The 19,595-nt window shown below is 44.4% G+C and overlaps 1 protein-coding gene across 1 annotated transcript; it reads left to right on the top strand.

Moving 5' to 3' along the window:
- The first annotated feature begins 2,055 nt into the window (after window positions 1-2,055).
- On the top strand, window positions 2,056-18,901 carry UBE2QL1 (ubiquitin conjugating enzyme E2 Q family like 1). The gene is made up of 2 exons (XM_052703550.1): window positions 2,056-3,419; window positions 17,581-18,901. Exons 1-2 carry the CDS (start codon window positions 2,616-2,618, stop codon window positions 17,710-17,712), a joined length of 936 nt encoding a protein of 311 aa, XP_052559510.1. The 5' UTR covers window positions 2,056-2,615; the 3' UTR covers window positions 17,713-18,901.
- Window positions 18,902-19,595: the final 694 nt, after the last annotated feature.

Raw genomic sequence — 19,595 nt, 5'->3', positions numbered from 1 at the left:
CTTTCTTGAGCCACTGATGATGTAGATAAGGACTGCCTAATCAACATAGAAGGATTCCCACTGTCAAGCTGTTTTATTCTGGTTTTCCTCAAGACATTATGGTTTTCCTAGAGTTGCAGCCATCAATATTCCATCCTGGACTAACCAACTAATTCCCTCACTGAGGAAGCCTAGGGCTGAAAAAGAAGAGTTTGCTACATCACAGCAACATTTTTACCCTATAGGCAGCAGTGCACAGTCTGAACCAGATGTCACAGCAGCTCTGTGTCACAGCATAGCCCCATTTGTCAGGGCACAGCTATCATGCCCTCACGCCAACCCAACAGCTTTCTCATCGCCTCCACCATCCATCTTGTGCTGCTTTACAACTCAGGTGGCGACAAGCCACAGAGCTGCTGCTTGGCTCAGGTCTCCTTTTGCAGACCACCGGGTAGATAACTCAGCAGTCATATGAGGAAGGTAAATAACCTTCATCATGTTAAATTGATGACCACAGCTCCTACTGCCAACTATCACAGAACACCACACAGTGACCTTTCAGTCTGAAACATTAACGAAGCCTACACAAAGGTTCCCTCCAGTTGCTAATTGGCATTCTGCTTCAGCTCAACGTATGTGCCCTACAGTCTTGACTGGCACAAGATACTTGGGCAGGGATGGCTGCTGAGCATCCTGCTCTGCACAGCTGCCCACCAGGACTGTCCCGATCCGTCCTATCTTGACCTGTCTCACCTTGACCTGTCCTGCCACATCACCATGCCTGCTCCAGCTGCAGGCAGACGGAACAGCCACGTCCTCCTGCCCTCCCCCTGTACATACTGCTCCAGTCATATAGTCACCAAAATGCAGACTGCAGTCTTACTGATTTAGAGCCCTTATTAATGCCATACTTGAAAAGCAAATATAATTCTTCTTCTTTTTGATCTTAAAAACAGCAAGATTATCTAGCCTGTGGTTTATCAGACAGATCTGTCGTTTAGAAAACCTGGCAAAGACATTAGCTGTGTTTCACACCATCTGTTGATGGTGAATTATTACCTGCTGAATGTGGACTCACTGGTAAAAGCAAGTGGTTAAATAACAGCAAGAAGAAAGAGGGAAACAATCACTGAGATTGGAAAAGACCTCCAAGATCATCTAGTCCTACCATCCGCACATCCCCTCCATGCTCACCAACCATGTCCCTCAGTGCCACATCTACACGTTTCCTGAACACCTCTGGGAACGGTGACTCCACCACTTTCCTAGGCAACTGTGCCACAGCCTCACCACTCCTGAGAATATATTGTTCCCAATATCCAACCTGGATCTCCTCTAGCACATCTTGAGGCCAAAAATGTGGGCAGACTCCAGCATTACTATGAAAGCAAGTCAATTACTCAGTTTTTGATGAAAACATATTGTGTCCCATGGCACCTTTCAAAGTGTCCAGATGGTTTCCTTTGGACTTCTTTACGTAAGTGCAGTAGTGGCAACTCTTCAAAACCATAGAAAACGGGGATGAGAACACCTAGGGAAGGGGATGCGTTGAATGGAAAAAAGTGCTGTGGAATGTTGAGTATCTCTAGAGGAGACTCTGCAACCTGTCTGGGCAACCTGTGCCACACAAGAAGTGCAGGAGTGGGCACACACAGAGAAATGCATGGACACATATGCACCTATACCATTTGAGAACCATGAAAATCTATCCGTTTCTATAGGTATACTTGAAATGTCTGATATGCGTGTGATGCATAGGTTAAGATCACAGATAGAATAGGTATATTGAGTCGCGTCACTTTTGTGTGCTTTACAGGTGAGACTGTGTGTTTAGGAGTGTATACATACACATCTGCACCACGAATTCACACACAACGATGCGTTTCAGTCTAAGCACGCTCTCGCACAAGTGTACCACATATAACGGTGCCGCAGCAGCGCTGACCCCCGGCACTAGCCCCGGGACGCACTGCCGCAGCGAGAGGCCCCGCTGGCTAGCGGGCGGCCGGGCGGCGGCGCTGCGGAGCGGGACGATTCCGGCGGCAGCCGGCGGCTCGGCGCGGAGACAGCGCGAGGGCTGCGGCAGGGCCCGGCCGCAGCGGCGCCGAACAAAGAGCCCGGGCGCGCTGCGCCGCCGCGGGCGAGCGGGGAGCCGGTGGGAGGCGGGTGCTGGGAGCCTCCGCCGGTCCCCCCGCCCGGGGGAGGCGCCAGGCGCTCAAAGGGGACCGGCCCGCCGGGGATTGGCTCGGGTGGGTGTGAGCCGAAGGTGCCGGGGAGGCCATCTGCAGCGCGGGGGGAGGGGGTTCTCCCTTGCTCTTCCCTCTCCTTTTTTTTCCCCTTCTTTTTCACGGGATGATGGCCACGGCCGCCGGGCCGTGATGTCCCCGTCAGCAGCCCCTGCGCCGCAATGCCGCTCGCAGCAGCCCTAGCGAGGGGAGGAGGCGTTTGAGCAGCGGCCGCACGTCCTCCCGCGCCGCCGCCGCCTCCCTGCCCGCCGCCCCTGCGCCCGGAGCCGAGCGGCGCGGAGGGGTCCCCGCCCGCGCGGCGCCGCCCCCCCGCCCACCGCCAGGGCTTCAGAATAAAGATAGAGAGATAGATATAAAATAGCGGCAGGAGGCACTGCGGCCGCGCGCAACATGGCCACTCTGCTGCGGAAAATCGGGCTGATCCGGCTACACAACCGGGACACGGAGGACCCCAAGCACCACCACCGCAGCAGCCAGCAGGGCTCCTCGCTCCGCGGCCGGGGCGGCCCGAAGAACGGCAGCAACAAGCCCCAGCCGCAGGGCCCCCACGGCGGCGGCGGCTGCAGCAGCAGCAGCAGCGAGAGCAGCCCCGGCGGCCGCAAGACCAAGAAGGCGCCTGAGCCGGCCAAGCAGCCCCCGCCGCCGCGTTCGAGCGGCGGCCGGGAGAAGCCGCGGGAGGCGGCCCGGGAGCCCGGCGCGGGTAGGGAGGCGGCCCCGCAGCGACCCGGCTGCAGCTCCGGGCCGGGCTCGGCGCCGCTGGTGCCGCTGGCGTCGGGCTCGGGGCCGCTGGCGCCCGCGGGCCGGCAGCAGCACTGCACGCAGGTGCGGACCCGGCGGCTGATGAAGGAGCTGCAGGACATCGCGCGGCTCAGCGACCGCTTCATCTCGGTGGAGCTGGTGGACGAGAGCCTCTTCGACTGGAACGTGAAGCTGCACCAGGTGGACAAGGACTCGGTGCTGTGGCAGGACATGAAGGAGACCAACACGGAGTACATCCTACTCAACCTCACCTTCCCCGACAACTTCCCCTTCTCGCCGCCCTTCATGAGGGTGCTCAGCCCGCGCCTGGAGAACGGCTACGTGCTGGACGGCGGTGCCATCTGCATGGAGCTGCTCACTCCCCGCGGCTGGTCCAGCGCCTACACCGTGGAGGCCGTCATGAGGCAGTTCGCCGCCAGCCTGGTCAAGGGGCAGGTAGGGGCCGAGGGGCGCGGGGTGTCCGTGCCGCCTCTGGGATGGCGGCCCCGGGAACGGCGGGGCTCTGCCTACGGCTGACCTTGGCCTGCCGCAGAGATGCGGGGCGGCACGGAGGGGCGAGGGGCAGGTACCCCGCCGTGCCCTCCCGCGTGTGTGTCGTTCCTCCTCTTGGCTCCGTTGCCGGTGGCGTCAAGGTGCGTGATGGTCGCATCCTGTGCCTCAAAGCAAGAGGGGCTCTGCAGCGCCCACTGGGGCTTGGGGCTGGAGCCGTTCGCGTGCTGGTCAGCCGTGCCTGCAGAGCCCCATACTGGATGGCTTCTTGTGTGAAGTCCAGCCTTTGGTGCAGGGCTTTGTCTGCCACTATCCTCCACGGTGGCCTTTGTAGCCTGCACCTGGCTTTGCTGCGACAGACAAGTGTCGCTGTCAAGAGGTAGCACCTCATTCAGGGTAACTCTCAGCTCCCTCTCTCCCCTCCGCAAAAGGCTCCTAGCTTCTCCAGGCCTCTTCCTTCATGTGTCCCCAGCTGAATCAACACATTCTATTTCTATTTTTTTTTTTTCCTTCTGCAGAATATCCTTGGGAGAGAAGTAATTCATAAGATGTTTTTAGTAACTGGGTAACTACTGGTGGTGGAGCCCGTTGTCGTGGTCACTGTAGCGGGCAGTGTAGCGTACCCGTGGCTGAGTTAGGTGATGTTTCTGCTCACCTCACAAATGCCCTTGAGCTCTATGCCATGCACAGCTCCTTGTCAGTCACTGCACGATGCTGTGTAACTTCTTGTATTCGTATCTTGGAAGTGAGGAGAAGAGCAAATAATGTATTTTCCATTTGCTTGGAAAAGAGAACATCACTCCTGTTTGCCTCTGCTTGGTTTGTCTTAAGATGGAAAATGTGGGTGTTCAGGGGACTCATTTATAAGTGGCCTTTTCTCCTTTTTCCTTGAATGATCTGGGCCTACTATGCTTTTTTTCCATCAGATTGTATTTTTCTCTACCTTTTATTTGAAGAGGTCAAGTTCTGTAGGTCACCTTGGGATATAAAAAACGCCTTCCAGGAAAAAAAAAAAGCAACCTTTATTTACGTGGAGCCCATTAAGGTGTACCAAAGTTCTGCAACTTCTCCTACTGTGTCACACAATTTTATTAACTCATCTCTTATTACAGTAATTATACTTGTTATTTTTAACAAAAACCTAGGAGGACAGTGCTAAACTCTTTTTTTTTTTTTTTTTTTTTTTTTTTTTTTTTTTTTTTTTTTTTTTTCCCCCACAACAGTTCAGTCCATTTCTGGAGTATCAGATGTTGAATGTTAAATGGTTAAGATTTACTGACATCATAAAATGACTCAGTTAAGAAAAAAATTGAGTTATTGAATTATATGATATATAACTACATATTTATTAATATTTCTTTCAAAATCCTGTAAGAGTTTTCCCCAAAGTCATAGTAGTTTCTGATACCGAAGGATGTTTATGAGGGCATCGTTAGTAGACACATTTAATATATAAGAATTTCAATAACATTCTTTCAGAAGTTCAAGATGTTAATTATAAAAAGTACAGTGTGTGTGGGGTGAAATAAAAGGGTGAAATAAACGGCTGCTGGTAACTTAGTAGCTCACTAGCTGTGAGATGCGTGTTCCTAAGTCTCACAGTGTGCGTTCCAAGCTAATAGGTGATATTAACAATAAATTCAATTTCTCAGTTGCAGATGTGTAATCTGCGATGGGCTGCCGCTCTGTAACTGTAGCCAGGCTCTGTGTAATGGGAGCCACATTTCTGTAATCACACTCTGGTTATGTAATCTTGACTCAATTGCATAATACGGCTCAAAACACAGCAGACACTCCTGGATCCCTGTTTTGGTTTTTATTGTAAAGGTAATATGCTTTTGGCTGTAATTTTTAGAAAGAGAATACAGCAGCAGAAATAGAGCAGTCGGAAGTAGAGGGTACTGTATTCCTCTGAGCTGCGGGGCTGGTTTTAGGTAAGTCCTATCATGCTGTAGGCAGTCTCACTGCCCGCAGTGGCTCTTCCTGAACAAACAGCAACGGCTTCAGTCAGGGTCATGGATGAATTTCTGAATTAAAAATCAGCAGTAGTTAATGGTGGGTGCAGCACAGCTCGTGCTGAGGTCCAGGGCAATCATCCTCAGAGGCAGCCTTGCCATGTGGGTCCCACTGGGAGCACGAGGCTGTGGGGACCTTTGGGAGAAACGTCACCCACGCATGGAGTGGTGATGTAGCATGAAATCATCATAAATAGTCAAGGCTGTGACACATCTGAGGGTGCGTGTCTGTAACACGAACGCAGATGTGAGTAGGCAGGGCTGAACTTTCCACCAGCATGCATCTTTCTTTTTGACAGTTTGAATGATAAATTGAAGGTGGTTGATTTCATTCACTATTTCTTTCCATTGCCATTTTGCAATACTAACTACAGCACTGCTGTTCTGTGCTGGGTTTTAGTTCTTCAGAGAAAACTGTAGCTCTTCTTGGTATATCAAATTGTTGACCTCTGAATGTATAGAACCTTTTTATTTATTTATTTATTTTGTTAATAAAGTGGTGGAAAAGCTCATGGAGCTGGCACGGAAAAGACATCTTGAGACAATCAAGACTCTCGACAGTTTCAGATTTTTTGACATATTGCAAACCTTTTCGCAGAGCAAAAGAAAAATTGAGATAAATTGTTTTGATGTCTCTCAAGTGAAACATCTAATTCAGGAGTTTAGTTTCTAGGAAGACTTCAACACGGATGATCCACAGCTTGAGAGGCTAGGTCCCAATTCCCAAACTCGAGCAGGAATTTTAACCTGTATTGGATTTTTGTGTAGCATGGGTGTTTCTCCAGGTTCCCCAGACAGGATCCAAACACCTCGAGTAACATTGCTTGGAAAACGTTTTACATTATGGGATGCGGAGGCACTCGTATTGGCCCAGTAACTATTTTGGGTTTCTCTCCATACCCTTGTTTCCTATTGGAAACCTTGAATTGCATTCTTTTAGGTAGCTTTTGTCTGGAAGAAAATATTTTAATGGAAGAGAGATAATTTCTGTTTGAATGAAACAATTCACCAACCTCAAACTGTGCTTTTTTCAGTTTTTAAGGGAGGAAAAAAAAATGTTAATTGCCAAACAAGTTGGGGTTTGTTTGGTTGGTTGGTTCAGCTATTCAGCTGAATAAGTCAATTATTCACACAGCCCTAGTCAGTATCTTGAGGGGAATTCTCAGTACATCAAAGACCTAAGCCTGTTTATCTGTCTGGAATCCAGAATCTTATTTTATAAACTTGGTGTTGTCCTTAACTCAACTGCAGCCTTGGATTCAAGGGGGCGGCTTTATGTTGAGTCAACCCCTCTGTGGCTTCACCCCCTTGGGCAGACACTTGGCCCCACTGAGCCCCAGTCAAGGCTGCCATCAGTCCGTGATGGGGCTAGGAGCTAACCCAAGGAAATACTAACCTGGGGTGATGTGAAGAAAGTAATGTGAATGCCAGTTGTTGGTTATCTCGAAGGCAGCTGTTCAGCAATCCTGCTCAGCAGGACCTGCCATGTCTGTCCTCTCACCTAGGCTTTGGGAATGGCCTGCCGAGTGGTGCCCTCACAATAGTCTTTAATTAGTCTTTTAAACCCTTCTCCTTAATAGAAATTAAGGAGAGGGGTTTAAAAATGCATCTGTCGCTCTCAGTTTCCTGATAACAGTGTAGTTGTGATGGTAAGACTAATAACATGAGTAGCTGGGTGAAGGCAGTGGCAGCAGCGCCAGTCATATGAGAGCACTGAAGGAATGGTAGGCTGCTTGTGATCCTACTGACTGACATGTGTGACCCAGGCTGGCATGGGGCTCAGGAGCTGGCTTGCATCTGAAGATGCTGTAGATGATACAGTCCCAAAGGAAAAACAGACTTTGTCCAAAAGTGGAAGAGGATTTTAAGTCTTTTAATGCACTAAACAAAATACTAGCACTTTATATTTAGAAGAAAAAGATACTGCAGCTTGTTTCCTTGGATAATGTTAGCAGGCAGTTGGAAAAATGAAATAAATCCATGTTGTTTCTCTTCAGAGAGGAATAATTTGACATTGGCTTGGTAGCAGCAGCTTCAAAGAGGACAAAACAATTTTTATTTTTTTTTTTTGAGAACAGCTAATACAGCTGCATAGGGTGCCTTGAGGAGTTTGTGCCTAAGCTGGCAACTGTTTGGTGCAGGCCTTCTTGTCCTTTTTCTGAGTTTCCTGGCTCTCTCCATGGAGGCTCAGGTTAGGTCTACCAGCTGCAGGTAGCTGTCAAGTCTGCAGGCAGGCTTGTGGAAAAAGCTCTTTCTGGAAAAAGCCCTCATTCTGCCGTATTACAAAATATAAGGAGTGTAGGGATTTTCCCAGGGCATACTGAATGGGGAATCCGTAGTTATGAGTGCTCTTACTGATGTGAACCTCTCTGTAATGTTTTAAATCAAAGCCAAATGTAGGCTGTGATTTAGATGTAATTTCCTGTAGCAAAATTTTTTGAATTCAAATAATTTTTATTTGTGCATTGTAATGTTAGATATATCTCAGTGTAGCCTCTTTGCTTGAAGAGAGATGTGCCTTGCATGAACATTAAACTCATCTCTCCTTCCATTTTAAAAACACTCTATCATAGCTGACTTCTACCAGGAGAAGTGGGCTTATTTTATGAAAAAACAAACACAAAACATAGCTGTTACTCATAGTCTAAACTACTCCCTCTCCATCCTCCCAAACAAAAGTGTGAGAGAGCAGATAGCAGATGGGACTTGCGTGGTGTCCAGGATGTCAGCAAGCTCCAGGTCTTTCAGATACGTATAGCAGAAATTAATTGCAAATCCATGAGCTTTCCTACTCCAGATACTCAGTTTGAGGACTGTAGCCTTGAATAAACCAGCTGATCTCAAATGCTGCAGAAAGTTGTAGAGGACTCAGTGGCCTCTCAGTTATTTGGGGCCATCTTCATATTAGGACCTTAAAAATAAAACTGTGTTGCTTTTAGCTTTTGATTTATTGCCTGAGTAAATGATGCCGGTTGCCTTCAAGGTTAGGACTGCCACTGAATATATATTGACTAATATACAGAGATTACAGAGGAGGCAAAGAATATATTACAGGGTTTGTTCCCCATGAAAAGGTATAAATGCTGTGTGAAGAGGTAACAAAAAATATTGTTTAGTTATAGAGAGGAAAATCAGATATATTGGCCTTCAAAGGTTTCTCTTTTATTGCAATTGAGAAATCCCTCATTTTCAAGCTGAAGTTTAAGAGGGAGCATAATATTTGCCACATTGAGGTGTTGGGAATGATGAATGGGCTGGAAAAAACACTGTTCATGTGTACTCTGATATATTGCTCTTCTGAGTATAGACTCTATTATTATGCAAATATATTCTACTGAGAGGAATGAAGACACAAGAATTCTAACTCGTTGAAGTAGGAGGCAGCTTTAATTCTTCTAAAAAGCAGAGGGAACATAATCTCCATTTTACCCCTTCAAAGCACAGAAAGGGAGATTTTCAGACATTTTAAAATACGTTTAGCTATCATTCTCAGTGTTAAATAGTCATCAAATAAGAAAAATCACTAAATTGAAACAAACCGCCCATTTTAGAACATGCTTTTATGGATAGTGGAACTGATTCTTCTGTGCAGTACTTGGCTGATCTTTTGAATCAAAACTCAAAAGAATCAATGCTGTGGTTTGTAGCAAAATTAGACTTGCTCAGGAGAGCCAAATTTTTCCTTAAGCTGTAGAAGGAGTCCTCGTTTTCTTAAGAGAAAGCGTGAGGTAGAGTGAGCTGTAGTGTGTGCGTGTTCTGTCAGATACTTTGTGGAAGATTTGTATTTTTTCAAATGCAGAAAGCCTAGTCCCTGAGGGGTGACATGGTGTTCTCACGGAGGAGTAACCAAAGCAACCTACTTTCTGCTGTGTGGAAGATTGTTGTTTGTTTTTGTTTTTTTTTCTTTTACAGGCTAGACTTGAAAATAGGCTGTTTTTCTAGCATCTGCACAGTGCCCAGGGATTTCCGTGCATGACCAGAGACTGCCAGATTGAAGATTTGTAACTGAGATAATTCTGGTCCTCATGGTAGGCGTCTTACTGTTAGGCATGTCCCCCAGTGAGAATCCGCAGTCACAACGTGGGGTACTGGTTAGGTAATTTAATAGGAGCTGTGTTTCTTTTTCCCGCCTGAGCTTTTTTGCACTGATGAGAGACAGTGAATATCTCTTTCCTTGACACATTCAGTCTTTCACATACGGTTTCCTGTTCACAAATCATCTTTTGCAATTGTCAAAAAAGGTAATGCTGATGTTAGGCACCGGGGGGGATGTGAGGATTGCCAGGTGCAATCACTCTGCAGTTAAACAGGGAGAACTTTGGAGGCTGTGGTGATTATCCTGTCTGAATGGCTCAAAATATATGTTAAATTTAATATGTGCAGGATCCAGTTGTCTGACTTGTAAATTGGATGCCAGTTTTCTGTCGTGCTATGAAGAGCATGTGGCTTAGGGCTGCCCTGCCTGACACCTCATTCAGCCTCATGCTGTGTTATCATTTCTGCAGAGCACTGAACGCTCCTCCTAGCAGGTTTTAACTCTCAGCAAAAACAGTGGTAATCACACGAGTTTGGGAAGTTCCAGGACAAGCTGCATGGGATGGTGCATAAGCTAAAGAGAAACATAAGTATGCCTCAGCGAAAATAAGTATGAACTCTGTACTGATCTGTGAAGAGCAGGCAAGTGGGCACCATGCTTCAGATTCAGAAGTGCTTCCTGTTCTGAAATAGGATCAAGAAGCCAATCTAGTTTTTGCCCATTTCTGTTAAACAGCGGACTGAAGAGTGGTGCATCAAGCATATCTGTACTCAGCTGTGTGCAACAGATGTGTGCTACATGCCTTCCTCTTGCACATGCAGAGCCTGTCCTTGGAAACTGTCGTCTTATCCCCCTTCATGGATTTGTGCATGTTGTTGAAATTGAAGCTCCTCATTGATTTCATTCTCTTTTCCACGAGTCTTCAGAAGCCCTGGGATTTCTGCAGTGACTTCTTGGTAAGGTTAAAAATCAGTAAAGATCCCAGATCTGCATGCAGAGATGAGTGAAAGTAAACCTGAGGAAGGAAGAGTATAAGCCTGCGTTATGAAATGGCCCAGAGCTCAGATGTTTCTCATACTTAAGTTTTATGAGCTGTAGAATGACTGTGTTTCTCTTGTTTCTAGGTTTGTTATGAGTGGTAGCAACCCTCATCCATTTGCTGTAGGACTTGTTTCCTGAATATGCACCCTTACAAAAGAATCACAAGGAAAATGAAAATGTTGATTTATTTTGTCAGATTGTCTGTGAGATTCTTTAAACATCAAATTTCCTATAATTTTGACAAAATTAAGTATTCCTATAAAGTATACTCAGAGTTGAAGTGTTTAATAATTATGTGGGAGGGAAATTAGTCTTCAGTTAATGATTTCAATTTCCTTGTTAGAGCATTTAAGCTGAACAGTGGAGATTCAAATCTAGCATTTGGGTTTTGGGGCTGACTTCAGGTGCAGCTATGGGGAAGTCATAGCTTTTCTGTAGTCTTCTCTCCCATCTGTGAAGTACAGATAACCCTTTTTCCAAAGGTCCTTTAAGGATATGTGCTTAAAGCAGTTGGAAACAGAGGTTCTGACTAAGATGTCCATGTGCATCAATATGAAACGTATCACAGTCAGGAGATGAAGGAACAAGCTCGCTGGCTTGTGACACTGGTCCTACCCAATTTGGTCTTACATCATTTAAATGTTCCCAGAGGTAGTCTGCTTTTTACGTTTGTTTGTTCAGTTTCTATTGCTATGGTGTACCTTTGTAAAACGTGCACTGTCAGTAACTGTGCAGCAATAGCATGGAGAGAGGTACTCCAGGGAGCTTGGCAGAAAATTGACACAGAAAATGAGCCTTCTGCATTTGGTCTAGCAAGTTCTGTGTGGTGGCATGGCTGTCTCGTGATGGAAGCCCACCTTATTTCTGATCTAACTTGTGTTGTGACTTCGGGGCTGGAGGCAAATTTCAAGGATGTAGTTGGCTGACAAGATTTTCTTGTTCTTTTGCCAAAAGAATGTTTGTCTGACTCTTAAATGCACAAAATTCCTTAACCCTCAGCTGTGCTGGAGCCGTGCTACTGACTGCTGTCCTTAGAGAAAGGCAGGGAGGAGCAGCACAGTGTGCTGTAGCAGTCAGAGATAGGACGTGTAGGTGTTTGTATTGATTAAAAGATGCTTGCACCAAACAAGAGAGTGTTAATAATTGCCCAGCTGAAACTCAGACTTCTTTTTCCTGGACAAAAAAGGTACATTCCCAAACGGAGCTATTGATAAGATGCTTTAAAGCTAGAACTTGCTGAGTTTCTACTTCTTTGTATGGATTATCCTTAAAAAGGAGATTAAAAAAAAGACAAGGAAATACAGCTTCAAAAACCATACATTTGCAGAAAAACATCATGCTTTTAATTCACTTACTCTGCAGCAGTAACACTATTTGTCTGCATCATTTGCTGTAGTGCTTTGTTGTAGCTATAGGCAACACTTACCTGTTAATGCAGTATAAGTTGTTTGCAGTTTCTTGGACCTGATCAATTGTGTTTATGTGAAGGAAAAAAGAATTAAACCATGTAATCAAGAGGAGGAAGTGTGTGTATTACAATTTAGCAACGATATGGCAAATTGCAGTCGCTGCCCTGAGAGCATTGACAGTAGCCCACTTGAGCATTGCTCTGCTTTTGAATGCTTCTCTAAAGCTGGTAGAAATGTTTTCCTCTGGAAACTTATTTAAACATTCTAGAACAAGACTGGTTCAGTCTTAACTGTCTGATTCCTCCACTGCTTATCTGTACAGATTTGACTGTGTTTGCACTGTAAGTGGCTTTGCACAGTTGAGGCCCAAGGCCATTAATCAGTCACCTGAGTGGAGCGTGTTACAGACCAGAGGCTCACACTGTGCTCCAGCTCTCCAAAAAACCTCTAGTTTCGAATAAGCTGTGGAGGACAACAAGGCCATGCGGGCACATCCTTCCTGTCCTTGGAGGGATCACCATGGATGTTGTATGTGGCACAGTGACTTGCTACAGCCTTTTGAAGTCTAAACCTCTACTTTTTTCTCTCTCTCAACATTTACCTAAAAGTGATTCACTACAGACTGCTTCTTTCTTGGCATGGAAAGCTGTGGTATGGCACAGCTGATGAAGAGAGAAAATGCAATTTTGGCTATGCAGCCTTGTGCTGACTCAAACACATGGACTGCATTTAACCCTCTGTACGTAGAACAAGTATGATTTTTCTTGGAAGACCAGTCTTAAGTTGTTTGCATATTGAGGATTAATGGATGGAATGCAGGACCAGGGGTTTGTGTAAAGGTTAGTGCTAACTCAGAGGCCTCTCAGCTTCTTGAGTGTATTAGATGTGTGCTGTTTGTAATGAATGTTTCTTGTTAACAAGCAAAGAAAAAAAAAAGAAAAAAAGCCTGTGTGTCACTGAAGAGTTTGCTTTGGCATATCAGAGATGTGTCAGGGCTTGAGGCTGTTTTCAGAATCACCTTGGTTATGAAAGGACTGGTGTCTGTTTCCAATGAATCTCTGCAAAATTGAGGCCCGGTACATGGGGCCTGCATCGCAGCAAGACTGAGTGAGACCTCTGTCCTGGAGGACTCAGAACATGGCTGTGCAGTGCTGCTGTGGGCTGGGCCTGTGCTGGTGGTTCAGCTCAACTGCTTGCTTGGGTCTGGAGACCTCCAGAGGTCCCTTGCAGCAGCACGTCTGTGACTGACTGACCGACCCTGTAAGAGGCCAGTTCCCTGTCTGTAGTCAGATAGTGCTGAAATTGATACAAGGTGGAAGAGCACCACACTGTGCTGTGCCAGAGCTGTTGAGTTTCAGTCTGGGAGCTACTCTATTTGGTTTGATGAGAGAGATAAATCCCTTCATTGCTGCTAGAAAAATTCCCTTGAGGCCATTCTGAGACTGGAAGTAACAGAATGAATGTCAGGACTATTTTTCATGGCACATAGGCTAGAGGTGGGCAGATAGATGGTTGGAGTTGGATTCCAAGCTGGAGAGCTTCACGTTTGGGATCTCTGTACAGGGCTTAAATCTGTCTGCAGACCACTTCATGACATGATGCTGTTAGATAAGAAAAGATATGGCACATTTCTGATAGTGGTGCCAAGGTGACTTTAAGCAGCTACTTGACATTGAGTTTAAATATTGGTGAGGATGTGCGTCACTGTCACGCCATGTCCTCCAGGAGAGGACGTGCTGATTGTGCTGATGGTTGAGGAGAGTGTGGAGGCTACTGTGGCATCACTGAGAATTAGAAAAGCTCCAGGATTTGCCCAAAGCAGCTTGCAAATGTGGATGCCAGACTATACATGAGGCTTACTTATGTTCTTCTGCTGCATATGGAGGAATACTCAATATGTCCAATATCTTGTGAAGGTGACCTGCAGCACCTGCCAGTTACCTGGCAGTTAGCAGGGTTGTGGACTAGATTCTGACCAGGTTTTTAGTCACAACTTGTGAATTTGGACGAAGAGTGACACTGAGAGCCTGGCACAGCAGGAGCACAGATTCAGGAGGAGGCTCAGTGCAGCACATGCCCTTCTGCATTTCAGCATGGCTGTGTAAACCATGCTGCGTCATTACTTTCACCTTTCATGTTTCTAGCTTGTTAAAATTGCATCTCGGTAAGTACATGAAGTTACAGCAGATGGCAAAATCTGAAATGTTCTCTTCAACTCTTTATTTTAATTAGATTTTCAGTTATTCCTTTATGTAAAGCTCTCTGTGAGTGTCTGAAAGTATTGCGAGTACTTAAATAAGCTCCTGGTGCGACTTCTCATAGCTGAAGTTGACATTAATGGCTTTATGAAAGGTTTTCTTGGATTTTCTCTGTTTTTAAATCTTTTGTGGAATGTGCTGATCTTGTTCAGCTATCAGTTTGATACTTTTCTTGATTGGGTGCCAGGCACCTCAAAACATCAGTGATGCAAATGATCTACGTGCCCTGCCACGGCAATAGTGACGCGTGTGGTTTGGAAATCAGTCACAGTGCAGTTGTGCACAATTGAGCTGTGGCAGTGCTGTATTTGCGTACTGTATTTACCATCCTTTTCATATTTACATTATGCAGCAGCTCACAGTCTCCTGACCAGAATTAACATGACTGTACATTTAGATAGCAATTGGAAACCAAGTTGTACTCAGAGCTGGCAACAGTGTCTGTTAAAGTTGTTTGATGATATTTTATAAATATGCACAAAATGCCGCTTTCAGTTAAAACTGAGAAGAGTTTTGTGGGCACAGCAAAAAGGTAGAAGTCCTTAACATGGTAGGTACCACTCTAGCGTCAACTTAAAATCATCCAAATTATTTCGTCTGACGTTCCACCCTTCTTTCTCAAATTTATTTGAGGCACCAGGAAGGGAGACTTTCAAACCACAAGGTTAAATTTTAAACAAATTATAAACACCTGGCAGGTATTGGTTAATAAGAGATGGTGGTGATCCTATTTGCTGTATAAACTTATGGGAATGAGTTGACTGCATGCAGTACAATTAGGTGGTCTTTGATGGCACAGTTTACACTTAACCTGCATGCAGTACGTGATTGTGTTTTTGAAATGGCTCCATTTTATTACACTAAAAGGAAGTATGAGAAGAAAGTCATGGAACAATGCTCATTTTGTCTCTTGCAGCTCCAGTGACGTTTTAGGTGGCACTACGTCATTCTGACACCAAAGAATTCTTTCCTTTTTCAAAGCAGTAAGCAGTTGACACTGAATGTGAGTGGTAGCTGTTCTGAATGCCAAGATCCTATTTCTAGGTATGGAGTAGTATTAAAACTTGCTTAAAACTGAAGAAGACACAGATCGCGCTGTGCTAGATGCTGTGCAAACAATTCAGAGAGGTGTAAAAGCTTTAAAATTGTAAGAAGTTTTGCGTGTAAGATGAGATGGCAAATTGATCTAATCTGTAAACAAAGTACTGAATCAGGTTTATATATACATTGAAAAGTATTTAATGGGTGACATTTTGAAGATGTAATTTCCCTTGCTAATTTTGTCTTCTGTTGCAATTTGCGTTTACTTTTCCTATATTTCTCCAAGCGTGCTTCCAATGGAAGCTTGGAGTAGGAAAAAAACAAACAAACAAAACAACAGAAGATGTTTTGTAACTACTGCAGCATATGGAATTTAATAAGTCAATGTGAATGCGTTGTGTGTGCAGCACCCAACTGGAGCAGTAATGCTCCAGGGAAGAGCAATATCAAAAGTAGCACTTGTGAGATTTTGAAAATGTTACCTAGTTTTATTTAATTACTAATTGTGTCAAAACTGAAAAAGGAACATTTTTTAAGAAAACTTGTTTGCAGGATTAAGTGATTACCCTTCAGACCATCCTTATTTGCAAAATATTAATCCCCAAGTTAGAATGGGGATAGGGAAGTTGTCTTGCTGTTTAGCCTAGCAGGTTATTTGAAGAGAAGGTATACTGCCAATTTGTAAGTGGGGGATAGGAAGAAAAACATCAAAAGGTAAAACAGTTGTATCTGAGAAAACCAAGGTGGTATAAATCAACAGTGAAACTGAGTTCCTAATCTCAGGTTTTCTGGAAGAGAAGTCAAAGCACACAGGAAAATGACTTTTAAGGACAGGAATATGAAACGGCTTTTTTTTTAATGTCCTGCATGTATTGTTTAGTTATAACAATAGTGGTACTGAACAGAATGGTATCTGTGCATTATTTTGACAAATGATATGGCTGCGGAGGAATCTTATTTATTTTTATACTTTGAGGATAGAGCTCATTGTTTTCTTTTTTCCCTCCATATTGTATTCTTTTTCTCCCCACAGCTAGTCATTTTCTCAGTAATAATGTTTGCATCTTTCTGAGTGAGAGTGCAAAAAATAGGAGCATGCTAACTTGGATCCTATGGTATTTGCTCATCAAATACGATATATTCTAAAAAACTGCAGGCTGACAAGTTGGAGAAATTACTGTACTTGATTTTAATGAACATCTATTTTGTGACAAATCCAATAGGCATAAATGCTTTCAAAGGTATTAGTGCGGTAGAATGGAATAAATTTACAGCTATATTTCTTTCTTCTGCTGCTTTGTAATTGACACAGACCAGTGTGCAAAATAAGGTGGGCTATTAATAACACACTAAATGTCTATGTTGCCATGCAAGGATTTGAAATTATATACCGCCGTGTGTTTAGAGGTAATATTTAATTGCAAAGTAATAAAAGTGCAGTATCGTTAGATGCGTGTGTATTCAGGTATTATCAAGTCAACGTGTTGTGAGGCAGTAGTATGTAAATGGAAATTCTTTTATGTAGGTTGGAAGCAAGCAGGTGCTCCTGCCTGCAAGAAATCCTCGGGCTGTTTGTTTCTGACAGGTCAGAGGAGAAGATAAATGAAGCGTGTTTCCCGGGAAAGGCACATTTTGTAGTGACGTTCTGCATTAGCAGCAGAGTGCGGTGTGTTGGATATGGGTAGCACGGAGATGGAGCAAGCAGAAATGCATCACTTCTGTGGTGGTTTTCCAGTCATCAGCTGCCCCGTAGTCAGTCTCACCACAGACCGCTTTACAAGCCTGGCATAAAAATTGCTCGGAAATGTCCGTCTGTCTCCTCAGCCCCATTCTGGTTCCTGGAGCATGGGGGTGACCTGCAGAGCCCCTCAATTTAGCAGCAGGAAAGGGCCTGGGGCTGCACATTGCACGGAGCGCCTGCTTAATGCTGCTCTTGGACTGCACAGTGAGGGCTGGCACAGCGAGTGATCTGGAGCAGGCATCCCTGCCTTCATTTGCACAGTTCACATGCAACAAGAAAGAGCAGTGAGCCCAGAAGGGCAGTGCGCCAGCACAGGGGCTGGCTGGGGAGAGAAAAGCCCCGCAGAGGTTGTTTTGTTTTGTTTTGTTTTTTCTCCATTACCGCATTATAATGTTTAATGATCTCTAATAGCGTATTTGCCTGCCCCACTTCCCAGTTTGGGAGCTATGCTTTCTGGGATCTGCAAATGAGCGCCTAATGCCTGGAGGTGTTGAAAACTTAAGCTGTGGTTTCCAGCTGCGTATATTCACATGCTTAATGAAGGTTTTCTCTTTTGTTCGGTGCAGGGCCGTATCTGCAGAAAAGCTGGCAAATCAAAAAAGTCGTTCAGTCGAAAGGAAGCTGAAGCAACATTTAAGAGTTTGGTGAAGACCCATGAAAAATATGGGTGGGTCACTCCACCCGTCTCTGATGGCTGATGTTAGCAACCCGCACTTAACACAAATGCTGAACAAAAGTACTGTGACATCTCCTCAGTGCTGTACACCGCCCATCCTTTTCTACTTCAGCTTCAGTTACATACCATGAATGTCAAGGAGACATCTAAGTTATTTATGAACAGATGTGTTTACAGAGGGAGAGGAAAAAAAGATGCTGTTTAGGATTATGTTTCAAGACTGGAGAATGGTCGTCATTGAAGTCACTTGAGAGGATATTGAGATTGCATCATTTGCCCCCATACAGCCCACATTGTCTTCAGCTTCTTTCCATGACAGCAGCACCAAACAGCAGTACTGGAAAGTCTATCCATTACTGCTCAGTTCATTTAAATGTAAATGAAACAGTTAATATTTAATAGGGAAGCAGTGCATTGCAGGTACATGTTTGCTGTGCTGTTTATCTTTGTCTCCTAGCAGGTCAACATAACTTGAAGATTTGTCTTTATGTGGAACTGTGGTCTGCTGTGACTAAATTTAGACCTCATTTGTGCTCTATATATGACCTTTAATTCATAAATGAAACCGGAATTAAAATGCTGAAAGGTTCTAGTGTTGACAAATTATTAAGTGGAATCACCCAACCAGTTACAATGTGCTGTCTATGCTGATACTGTGATGTGCTGTTCAGAAATAAAGCAGTGCAGTTAGCTGAAGGTTAGGTGGCTTTTTTAAACACATCCACACCAGGGTTTGGAGTGGTTGGTGGTAGCAGAAGCATAAATACCCTAGCAGAACCTTCTGCAGTCGCATGTGGCCCCTCAGTTCTTCAAAACGGCAAAACAAACAAGTGGAAATGGACAAAGCAACCTTAAAAATTGTCTGCTTACTTTTAAACTGATATGCCAGTAACGGAGTAAAAATTTTTGAAGCAAATGAAACATGGTTTGTAAGATGATTTGCATGACTGGATTTTTCTTTTTTCTTTCTACTCAATAGACATTGTATGTACTTAGAGCCCAGTATCTGAGAAAACCCACTGATGTATATAAGTGTCCTATTATTTAATCATTAAGATTTAAGTTTTCTGGTAAACAAATGGAAAAACTTCCTTAAGGGACTCCATAAGCTGAAGGTAATGTTTAGAATGGTATAAGAAAAGCATTAAAAATGTGGATTCTGAATGGAAAATCATATTGGACACATGCTGAATAAAATCACCAGTATCATTTTTGTTGCCTCAAGAATTTAATCATTTTGGCCAACCTTTGTATTCAAAATAATAGATTTCTTATTGTGAAATTTTGTGATGGCAGTATTTTAATTGAAAGCAGGACAGTATCCTTTGTAAGAATCTAATTAGGAGGGGGAAGAAGTGCATGCTTGAAAATGCTTTCCTTTGCATGTCTAATACAAAGCCAAGTAGAAGTGGCTGATGACTGGGTTCTGGTTGTGTTATAGCAGCAGCAGAGACCATACAAAGAGTCCCGGGGCTTTGATGTAAGACTGCACACAACAGAGAAGACCCCAAAGAGGAATGAAGAACAAAGGAACAAGAGTGCAAATTAAGAATTAGCAGAGCAGATAGATACTCCTGCAGTATTGGTGCAGAATCACTGCTCAGTTCATCTGCTTTGCCAGTGTGGCTGTTTGTCAGCTAGATGAAGAAGAAAACAATCATAGCATTCACCAAAATGGCTATGCAGGTCAAAACCACGCAGTCTTGTGAACGTTGCTGGTTTCTCACACTTCCCCTTTTTGCCTCTTCTTTCTCCTCTGACTGTTTGGGACACCCACATGTTGTGCCTTGTCTCAGTTATAACTGGAAATGCTTTCTACCATAGATCTACACAGATCTTGCTGTGATTTATCTCACCCTGTTTTATACTTGAAGACAATGCTGTAATTCAGTGTATATGTGCTTT

The sequence above is a fragment of the Tympanuchus pallidicinctus genome, unplaced genomic scaffold (genome assembly GCF_026119805.1).
Source record: "Tympanuchus pallidicinctus isolate F22 unplaced genomic scaffold, pur_lepc_1.0 scaffold5, whole genome shotgun sequence".
Classification (NCBI taxonomy): Eukaryota; Metazoa; Chordata; class Aves; order Galliformes; family Phasianidae; genus Tympanuchus; species Tympanuchus pallidicinctus.
Note: the sequence above shows the minus strand (reverse complement) of the source record. Positions and strands in the feature narration are given on the sequence as shown.